The 11652-nt window shown below is 39.7% G+C and overlaps 1 protein-coding gene across 1 annotated transcript in view; it reads left to right on the top strand.

Annotated features, from left to right (window-relative positions):
- Nucleotides 1-2640: 2640 nt before the first annotated feature.
- Nucleotides 2641-11652, top strand: part of LOC144209192 (voltage-gated potassium channel KCNC3-like) — a 46722-nt gene continuing 37710 nt past the window's right edge. Inside the window, exons 1-2 of the mRNA XM_077735437.1 lie at nt 2641-2730; nt 9987-10118. Coding sequence (XP_077591563.1) covers nt 2641-2730; nt 9987-10118 — 222 coding nt within the window. The remainder of the gene's footprint in view (nt 2731-9986; nt 10119-11652) is intronic.

Genomic DNA, 11652 nt, shown 5'->3' with positions numbered 1-11652 from the left:
AAGCAAAATTGCATTGACAACATGAGAAGAATCGGAATAGATGATTACCCTTTTATCCCTTCCGAAATCGCTATCTGTACAGACTTTCCCAGTCAGCTGTCCTGATCTAACAACACTCCATTCATTCTGAATATCCAGAGAGAGTATGATAACAAGATCCATTCCTGAACAGAAAATTGACAATTCATTAAGAAAGGTGGAAATTCCTGTTTTCGGCATTCTGACATGTTGCAAAGTTTGTATCATCTTATTTTTGCTGCGTTGGAAATGGTGATTAGTTGCAAATTGACAACAAAATCAGTGAGAAGTGTGTTCTATTAGTGGATGGGCCAAGATAACGTGTGCAAATTATACGTTTGACAGAAACAGAAGAGCAGTATATTTCTTACAATATGTTGACCTTGCAGTGACAGGTTCCAAAAGTACACTGGCACATTGTAAAACTCTTAAGGTTGGGCCTATAATTTGATAGAGTACTGCGTTGCTGATTCCACTTTGTTTGACACATCAAGATGAAAAGGTACTCTGCAATTTGGCAACACATAAGCTTTTACTTTTCTCATTTCTTGCTTCAATTTAATGGTCTCCTCCTCCTCACGTGAACCCCAGTCTAGCTAACAGATTATACGCAAGCCTGCTCTTTTTGTAATTTAACACAAGGCAGCAGCTTTCTGTGTAAACCTGGGGATGTAACATCTGTTTTAACCTTTGTGGCCTAGGTAAGACAACATTTAAGACACATTTTTGGTTTCAGGGAAATATAATCTGTGTAGCCGATGGAGGGAGTCCAGTGTTTGCAATTTTTTTTTCCTAAAAAGGAAACTAAGCGTCCAGCTCATTGCAATTTTTCTTTTGAATCTTTGTGATTTTCTTCCCAAAAGAGAAGCAAGTCAAACGTTCCTTATAGACTAATATTAACAGTCGATGCTGCTAATGTCTAAGGTCATGAACATATTGCAATAGGAACATTTTATCTGGAAGAACCAGTTTTGAGAGTAGTTTCCTAAATTCGTTATTAAAGATTCCTGGTAGTAGTTGGATTCCTTAAGGCAGCCCTTTGTACATGAACTGTAGACCTTTTAGAGAAGGCAGGGTAGTTGCCCATCTTTTCTGTTTAGGATACACCGTAAAACAATCTTCATTGAGGACTGAATTGCGAATGAATTAAGTACGGCCATGACGGGTGTTTCCACAATGTCATTGATGTAATGAAGGTCATGTACTAATTTGAACTACCATATTTACTCACATATAAGACAAAAATGATGACTGAATTGAGCCAAAGGCTTATACGCACATAAAAACAGGAAATGCACGAAACTGCAAGTTGATGACGCCATGACACAATGACATCATGACGCAATGGCGCCATGACACTGCCGTGATGTTAGGACGCAAAGGTGCCGTGACGTCATGAGGCAATAAAATGCAGTCAATGGGGTCATTTATTTCAAAATAGAGAAAATAGGAACTGGTAAAATGCTTAACAAAATGTATTTTGACGTGTATGAATGAAGTTCAAGAAAAAAAACGGACGTATCTTGCATAAATCATGAAGAAAACCCTCACTTTTCCGTCAGTGCTCGCTCAGGGCACAGCCATCGTACTTAGGTCCCGGGGCAACCATCTTAACTATGGCACTGCCATCTAAACTTAGTTAAACGTGCTCCGACTGGCAAGACGCCAGTAGCGTTGAATTTCCCACCAGTATCCCTGTCTCTAAAAAGCCAACCATCGACGGCCTTAATAATTATAGGCACTTACTGCACTTATTGCACTTACGCCTGTGATCATAAAGTGCTTTGAAAAGTTGGTCGCCCGCCACATCAGGGATACAATCCCTCCCTCAGTTGACCCTCATCAATTTGCCTATAGAGCAAACAGGTCCACTGAGGACGCCATCGCTCTAGCTCTACACAACAGCACTGAGCCACCTGGAGCACCATGGGAAATATGTCAGGATGCTTTTCAATTACTATAGCTCAGCCTTCAACACTATAATACCGGACATTCTGTCTGACAAAGTCTCCCACCTTAAAATATCCTCTTCCATCTGCTGCTGAGAACCTTTTTAACAAACCGTCCACAAATTGTTAGACTTGGTCCCCACCTCTGTTCCTCCATTACACTGAGCACTGGCTCCCCTCAAGGCTGTGTACTGAGTCCTCTTCTGTACTCCCTGTACACATACGACTATACACCAACCCACCAGTCTAACTCCATCATCAAATTTGCCGATGACACCACTGTGGTCGGACTCATCTCAGGAGGGGCTGAGTCGGCCTACAGAGATGAGGCCAACAAACTGTCTTTGTGGTGCTCGGTGAACAATCTCAACTTAACACCACGAAAACTAAAGAAATAATCCTGGACTTTCGCAAACACAGCACAGCCCTAGCCCCACTCCTCATTAATGGAGTATGTGTAGACAGGGTTCAGTTTTTCAAATTCCTGGGGGTCCACATCAAGGACAAGCTCTCCTGGTCTAAGAAACATCACGGCAGGGGTGAAGAAAGCCCAGAAACTACTCAATTTCCTGACGGTAACCTGGTAACCTTCTATAGAGCCACTGTGGAGAGCACCCTGGCATACTGCATTACACTGTGATTCGCTGCAAGCACGGCAGCAGACAGAAAAGCCATGCAGAGCGTGATCAACACCGTCCAGAATATCATCGGCTGCTCGCTGGCCTCACTGGATGACATTGCCACCCCTCGCTACATGAGCATTGTTAGGGACCCATTCCACTCTGGTCACAACCCGTTCCAGCTGCTGCCCTCTGGCAGACGCTACAGGTCTCACAAAGCACGCACAAATAGACTTAGGGACAGTTTTTTTCCCCACAGCAATCAGGACTCTGAACTTGCGTTAGCATGACACAATAACTTCGGGATGTGCAATAACAATGGGCAATATCTTAGATCAAGGATGTTAAACGCGGGTTGGTTCGCGGGCCACATTAACCTCAATTCCCTTTCATGTAGGCTAGACCATTTTAGATCTAATATCACGATTTTTTTCTTAATTGGATTAAAAGTATGTTTTATAGATCTAAAACAATGTTTATTTGAGTTTTTTTTCTTAGTCATGGAAAATGTATTTTAATCATGTTTTTTTTTATTTCAGATGGAAACAAAATATTTTTTTAAAGTGGAAAACAGAAAAAAATTATGTATATTTATTTTTAGATTTTACAAAATGTTTTTTTAACTAAAAACACAAAAAAGTGATTAAAAACTGCAACGATTGATTTTAAAAAGGCGAAAATCAGGAAATGTAATTTACTTCTATAATCTTCATTAGAATTTGATCCTAAAACAGAAAGTCAGCACTCATGATTGGCACCCGGGCCGCCACTTTTTTTATTATTATTTTTTATTTATTTATTTATATATATATATATATATATATATATATATATATATATATATATATATATATATATATATATATATATATATATTTTTTTTTTTTTTTATATATATTTTTTATATATACAAATATAACCATATACACGTACACACATACACACTGCCCACTCAACAATAGAAGCGTTGAACATGGTTTGCTCAGTGTCCCCCGCCTCTTACCGGGCATTAGAGAATCTGTCGGAGGTGGGAACGGGCCTGTTCTCCCCCATCGGAGCCAACTCACCGCAAGGTGGTGATCGGTTGACAGCTCTGCCCCTCTCTTTGTGCCCAAGACATGCGGCCCCAGGTCTGATGGCCAGGTTTCACTGTCATCGCCCAAGTGAACATTGAAGTCCCCCAGCAGAACCAGGGAGTCCCCCAAAAGAGCACTCTCCAGCACCCTTTACAAGAACTCCGAAAAGGGTGGGAACTCTGAATGGCATACGCACAAACAACAGTTAGGTAACGTCCCTCCACCCGAAGATGCAGTGATGCTACCCTCTCGTCCAATGGGACAAACACCAACATAAAGGCTCCGAGCCAGGGGGCAAAAATATGCCCACACCCACTCAGCGCCTCTCACTGTGGGCAACTCCGGAGTGGAAGAGTGTCCAACCCCCCACGAGAGGAAGGGTACTGGAACCCAAGCTGTGCGTAGAGGTGAGTCCGCCTATATTGAGCCGGAATTTCTCAACCTCACGCACTAGCTCAGATTCTTTCCCAACGTTCCGTGTAATATTGTTTTAAATTCTATGGGTACTCTGTTTTCATCCCACATACTAAAAACATGCATGGTAGGCTGATTGAACACTATAAATTGCCCCTAGGTATGGGTGTGAGTGTGTATGGTTGTCCGTCTCCTTGTGCCCTGTGATTGGCTGGCCACCGATTCTGGGCCGCCTCCGGACCGGAGACAGCTGGGATTGGCTCCAGCACCCTCCGCGATCTTAATGAGGATAAAATGAGATTGGAGATGAGACATTTTTTTTCCTTTAATCTCTGTCTCTATTTGCCCTGCCTCCAACCTTACTTTCAGCTGCAGTTTTAAAAGGAACCTATCGAGGGTTGTTTGCTTTTGTCTTCCCTTCTGAAAATGAGTGTCAACGGCGACTTGCCAACGGGAAGAAGTATATTCCTTGTATTTGAGAGCGAGCTCCGTCACGCGCACACCATTCTGCACTGACTAAAGGGAAGAAAAAAACACTGAAAAAATGCAATGCTCCGCCCAATGCTCGACAAGACATTTACACAAGGGAGTTGCAACGATGATGACAGTCCCCATGTTGTTCTCAAAAGTAGGCTCTCGTGTTGGCCGCACCTGGCTGTATGCTCGTGTATTCAAAATGTTCTCATATCTCAAGTTAAATATTTGCTTGGAATTTTGCTCGCGCATTGGTTGCTCTCTAGTGTGATTCAAATGTATTTTCCCATTGTGCCCTTTAAGAAGTGGGGATTTTGTTTTTCATCCCATTCAAAATACATTGATTTACATGCAGTTGGAGGATGGAGGAAAATTGTCCATTAATGTATTTTTCATTCTGTTATCATCTCTCCCATGAAAGTGGCTCCTTCAATTTCTGTCTATATCCAATGAGGCAAATTTAAGATTGCTCTAGTGTCTCCATAAGCCAATCCTGAACCTGCTGTAAATTTTTCAAGTTGCACTTACCAAATTAATACTCCTTTCTCTCTAGAGGGGAGTTTGCCAATCAATATTTGAACTTCGCTTAGTTTATAGAGTTCATATTGGTATTTGTCACCAATTCTAAGAATAAGTGGCACATTTGTAATTGTCTTTGTTTTTCTTTGACTGCGCACACACACACATACATACATACACACATGCACACATACACACACACTCACATCCACACATACGCACACACGCATACACGCACACACGCACCCACGCACACACGCACACACACACGCACACACGTACACACACACGTACACACATATACACATACGTACATACAGACTCGCTGACAGAAATTTTCCCCAAAATGACGTTTGTAAATTACGTGGAAAGGCGTTTTGGGTCACTGCGTCCAGCACCATTGTGTCTCGCCGAGTCTTTCCGTCACAACGGAATTTTTTTTTCGGGTGAGCAGAAATAGATAAAGCATGATTTATGGATGGGTGGATGTTTTATGTTAACACGCTACTTTTGTACAAACACTGTATCGTAGAGAGTTGAGATTATAGGGGCCAGAAACGGCTGTCGGATCCTAATAGACGAGATTAGGATTTAGGCCATCTCATTCTTGTTGGGTCTGTTCTGGCTTCAGGAGCTGGTACAGAAAGAGGGAGATCAATTTCGTAAACTTAGTTTATTACCAGACTGCTGAATGGGGAGAGCTCAAACAGTGTGGCTGCACAGTGTTCTTTGCAACTCTCAGAACGAACAGTCTGTGCGTCAATTTATTTGTGAAAAACAGGATGTTGTGCAAAGAACGATAAGAGAAAGAGGGTGTGATAAAGGGTGTGGGCTGATACGCCAAGACATCTGCAGAGCAGATGTCTCAACGACATATGTTAGAACTCACGCAAACTGATGGTGCAAAGCTAGTTTGTCATCTTTTCTTATTTCTCCCCTGTGAACATCCAGGTTAAATTTACTTCAAATATTGAAACACTCAACATAAAAAAACTGAAATTTTGAGCCCGCTGCGGACTGGCCTCTGAAAATCCTTTTCTCTATGTGACAACACTGTTACACTGCTCTCCAGCACAAGGCAGAAATATAAACTAAATATTATGGGTTAACAGAAAGTGATCAAATCTGCTGGGTCAAAAATATACATACAATTTTCACGGTAAATACGGCAAGAGCCTTTTTAATTTTAAGCAAATTTACCTTATGATAACATAACATAAAGGTAGGGTCACAACCATGCTAGCAAATTTCTCTAATTCTCATGAATAATATTTTTACAATATTTAGATCATACACATTTTTTTTCCCCACAGTGACAGTTAAAATCACCTGCAATACTCATTTGTGTCTCTTGAAGTACTGTGTAACACACACTCTGGGTGGAATGCAGTAATGATTTTGGCATTTTGGGGCGCTGTATTATACACAACCTGTGTGAAAAAGAATGAAAATGGACTCATGGGGACCAATGTTTTTTTTTTTACCTCTAAGTGCTCTGGAGCTTTTTCTATTGATTTTAATGCTTATGCCGATGGGGACCAGGATTTGGTCACACACACACAAATGTAGTATAATAGGGCTTCATAAAATAGGAGCACTAACAAGGGATGGTAATTGAGTATTGATAATAAATATAAGACTTACTTTTTAAGATTCTATGAAAATTACGATTCTTCTGTATATCAAACATTAAGTGGTTATGATGTCGGCCCCACAGTTAGGGGGTTCGCCGGCTCGGCCGCGTGCGCGCGACCGTTTAGAATCTAAACGGTTTTCGCTGGCTCGGCTGCGCACGCGCGACCGTTTAGATGTGTTAAATGAGTGCTCCTATTGATATTTTGATATTAGATATTTAGATATTAAACTCATGAATATAATTTTGAGCTCTGGTTTCAACAGTACTTAGATATTAAACTCTCATGAATATATTTTTCAGAGCTGTTTTTAACAGTAAACTCTCTCACCATTTGACTGGCAACCAAAAGACCGGCGACCAACGGAGACCAAACGTCCGGCGACCGAATAGACAGGCGACCAAACGTCTGGTCACGCAGTTGTACTGCAGAAACTAATACTTACTAGGTTAAATCAAAACATGATGAACATTAAATTATAGATGATAATATTACGAGATTCAAATTGTGGAACTCATTTTGTTACTTATTTTTCTCAAAGTTAAACATTGTTTGGTTTCTAGGGCCTCAACTTTTGGTGACGAAAAGTCTGTGAAAACAATTCTTTTTGCATAATATTAGATTTGAGCAATATATGTAGAATACATATACACGTATTTACATAGAACACTCATAAAATTATGCGATTATAACACATGACATTACTTATTTTTGCATCACTCAAACCGGGAGAGGTGCAAGGTCCGAAGACATAAACTTTTGGTGGCATTAGGTCAGTGTGAAAAATTTGATTTTGGAATTATTTTGAAGGTTTATGTGATTCCTGCCAATAAAACTTTGATGAGAATGGCTATCATTAATATAGGCAAAATGGTTTTCAATTTAAAGATTTTCACATGGTGGTGTCTTTTGAGATTTCTTTCAATGCAAAAAGAGTGCCGCAGCTCAAAAAGGTTGGGAAACTGCTTTATGCAATACAACGAAAGTTATCTTTTTTGGATTTACTTATATTGAAGATGCAATGGCACTGACTAAGTTTTGCTTGTTATGTGGTGAAAAACTCCAAGAGTATGATTGTCCACAGTAGCTTAAACGCCACCTCCGAATAAAGCATCCCTCACTTCAAAACAAAAATGTGGAATATTTTGATCGTAAGCATAAACACAGCGAAACAAGCAACTTTTCTGAGAAAAAAGGCATAGTTAAACTGGTGTCCCTTGAGATTATTTTCAATGCAAAAAGAGTGCCACAGCTCAAAAAGGTTGTGAAACACTGCTTTATGCAATACAACGAAATATATCTTTTTTTTGATTTACTTATACTGAAGATGTAATGGCACTGACTAAGTTTTGCTTGTTATGTGGTGAATAACTCCAAGAGCGTGAGTGTCCACAGTAGCCTAAACATCCCTCACTTCAAAACAAAAATGGAGTATTTTGATCGTAAGCATAAACACAACAAAACAAGCAACTTTCCTGAGAAAAACGCAAAGGTAAATGAGAAAGCCCGTCAAGCTAGCTACCACATTGCTGAATTTGTGGCTAAATCAAAATGTCCCACACTCTGGCAGTGCAATTGATACTTCTAGTCTGCAAAGCCATTGTAAATGAAATGCTCGGTCCTGACCCAGCTAAAGAAATATCCCAATTCCCTCTCAACACAATCAACACAATTTTCAGACGCACTGATGTGATGTATGCCGTGACCGGACGATTCGCCGAAAGACGTGTTGCCGAACGGACGTTTCACCGAACGGACGTTTTGCCAAAAACGGATGTTTCGCCAAACGGACGTTTCGAAACGGGATTCACGCGTTCGCCCCGCCCCCGGATCATGTGTGCATTTTTTTTCAACCTCGGCAAAAAAAACACAATGAGGAACATTCCCACTTTTATCTGTTTAATAAAAAAATGTTAACACTATAATTTTTCGGCGAAACGTCCATTCGGCGAACAGTCCTTTTGGCGAACTGTCCGTTCGGCAGACTGTCCGTTCGGCGAACTGTCCGTTTGGCGAATTGTCCGTTCGGCAAAACGTCCATTCAACAAAATTTGGCAAACTGTCTGTCGGTGAAACGTCTTTCGGCAAGTCTTTCGATTACCGATGTCTACAGTTAAATATGCAACATTTAAAACATAACATATTTTTGGGTGTGTTTTTTATTTCTATTTGAGAATCTATAACAGTGGTTCTTAACCTGTTAACCTGGGTTTGATCGAACCTTAGGGGTTCGGTGAGTTAGTCTCAGGGGTTCGATGGAGCCTCTGCCATGGAGGTCAAGACAGATCGACACATCGTGTCTATTCATGGTAACATGCCCCGCTGACCATCAGTGGCTGCAAATAATCATGTGACATTGCCTGGACAATCAGTGCTGCGAGGAATTTAAATACCCTATTTTCAAACCTATAGGGAGCACTTAAAAGTCTAAAATTTTCTCTAAAATGGTCGATGCGTCCAACGGTCAGTGCGTTTTGTCAGTGCGCTCAACTCAATTTTTGATGGACAGGACTGCTTGAGTGACTGGTTTTATTTCTTGCTGGCACACTTCTTTTTGCGATCAACCCAGCAGACGTTCACACTAAAAATCACCTTCCCGCGCATTCGAAGCATTACGATAATTCCATTCCAAACATCCCATGGGAGTGGCTAGGCATTTGACTTCAGCGTGCTTGCAATGTTTTTAACCCCCAAAAATACTCAATACTGCATATCAGAGCTATACCGAGGAAATGCCTGGCGTGAAAAGAGATCCCGGAATACACAATTCTGACTGTCGGCTTGTCTATTGTCATGCTAGCGCCCTATCGGACGAGGCGTCCAATGTATTGACAAAAAACTGAAAATACACCCGCAAATTATCACACTATCACGGTGCGTTTTGTTGGTGTGAAAATACAATATGTTGAATTTGAAAAAAATAATGTTTTATTTTAAACTAAAGTAGGGTTCAGTGAATGCGCATATAAAACAAGTGGGGTTCGGGGAAGGCACATATTAATCAGGTGGGGTTCGGTAGCTACAACAAGGTAAATAACCACTGATCTATAATGTCATTTTTTAACGTGGAAAAATGCTTATATTACCATTAAAACATTTAGAGTAATATAAGTGTTTTCCACAATTTTAGCTGGTGGTGTTCTGTGGAATTTTTTTTCATCGAAACAAGATATGCCTTGGCTTAAAAAAAGATGGAAAAAAATCTGTCCTAGTAAGCTTTTAATGATTATGAATAAGTATAAAATTGGAAATATTAACATCCTCTCTTCTTCCTTTCTTTAGTATGTGGCATTTGGATCACTCTTCTTCATCCTACTTTCCATCTCTACATTTTGCCTGGAGACCCACGAAACCTTTTACACTATCTACAACCTGACTGAAAACATCACTGTTAGTAATGTGACACATGAAGAGGTAAGTTAATTATTGTTATTATTGTTATTATCTTAGTGGAGAATAGCTTTTTTCATTACGATTTCTTGGATTATTTTTTTCACATGATCGAAATCCTATGAGCAGAAGTGTGGATTTGAGTCCTATTATTAGACTCGACTTGAAAAAATGTTAAAAGACTTGACCTGGACTTTAATAAAGCACTATGTAAGATTGGTGGCCAAAATGATACCTCAAAATATTGAGCCACACTATCTTCGTCTCGTCTGGATTGCCAGATTAGTGGTTCACAATGAAGCCACAACATCACAATTAAACAAGTACACATTGCAGTCTTCAAACGTAAGGATTTCAAATTGTTTTGGTGTTATTTTGGTGCACACAAAAATACAATTTGTTTAGCTAATTACCAAAAAAAAGCTATAAAATGAATACAAGGAGGAATGTTACACCTATCCATCAACATATGCACACGTGTAAAGACACCATAATTATCCCAATTGACCGCATGAAAAACAATACAGCATGAATATGTCAACTCTGTTCATAATCCAAATCTAACTTTACCACATTAACACAAGGATACAGTAAACCAGGCATTTTATGCGCCCACATTTTTTTTTTCCATGACGTTACTTTTCTCAACAACATATCATCACATTGGCAAATAATATCTCATTTGGCAATGCTAAGAGGATTTTATTCCTCTTTCCATTTAAAATTTTAAATAGAGCTGAACAATATTGGGAAAAAGGACCAGTGAGATTTTTGGGGTGTTTGTGATATAATGCGAGACATGAGTACAGAGAGGTACGAGGCAATAGTGAAAAAGTTGTACGGCGGGAGTTTAGTGAGACATCATCTTCATTAGCCGCCAACTTTAAGCATATATAGTCATACTTATACTTATGAAATTAATTGCTTCCAGAACTTATTTTGTACGTTGAATTTTTTTAAGTAGAGGAATAATTTGTATTCTCTAATTCGTTCTTCAGTCCTCACAGTGTCCCAATTTTGTATGAAATATGATAAGAACATCATTGATTAATTTCTTAAAATCAATAACAAGAATGCAAAATCTCTGTGTTGAAACGCAGGTGAACAAGAGGAAGTTAACGGTAAGCAACAGAGACTGATCACAAGAACACAATTAATACTCATGGAATTAAGAATTAAAATAACAACATTAACAATATTAATTAACAACAAACTAACGTTCTATAATTTCTCTTGAATTTAATTTTTCACCCATTTTATTTCTCACTACTGCTTCTTAACTGTTTGGGTTTAAGTTCCCCTTCTGCAATGCTAGTTGACGGACGTTTTGAGATAAAGCTATCCAAAGATGATTGCCTTTGACAACTTTTTGACCATGTTCCTGAAATGCAAAAGACAAATATCGTCAAAGTGGGCGATTGCACGACTCGTGAACACTTTTTCTGGATGGTTTTCCTCCTAAGACGAATGTTCGTGAAATTTCTCCAGCATTTATTTGATTTTTGCTGTTGGAATGCTTACTGCTTCCTCCTCGGCCACCTTCTCGTTTTATTCCTCC

The sequence above is a fragment of the Stigmatopora nigra genome, chromosome 15, assembly GCF_051989575.1.
Source record: "Stigmatopora nigra isolate UIUO_SnigA chromosome 15, RoL_Snig_1.1, whole genome shotgun sequence".
NCBI lineage: Eukaryota > Metazoa > Chordata > Actinopteri > Syngnathiformes > Syngnathidae > Stigmatopora > Stigmatopora nigra.
The sequence above is the reverse complement of the archived record's forward strand: the minus strand, read 5'-3'. Positions and strand labels throughout refer to the sequence as shown.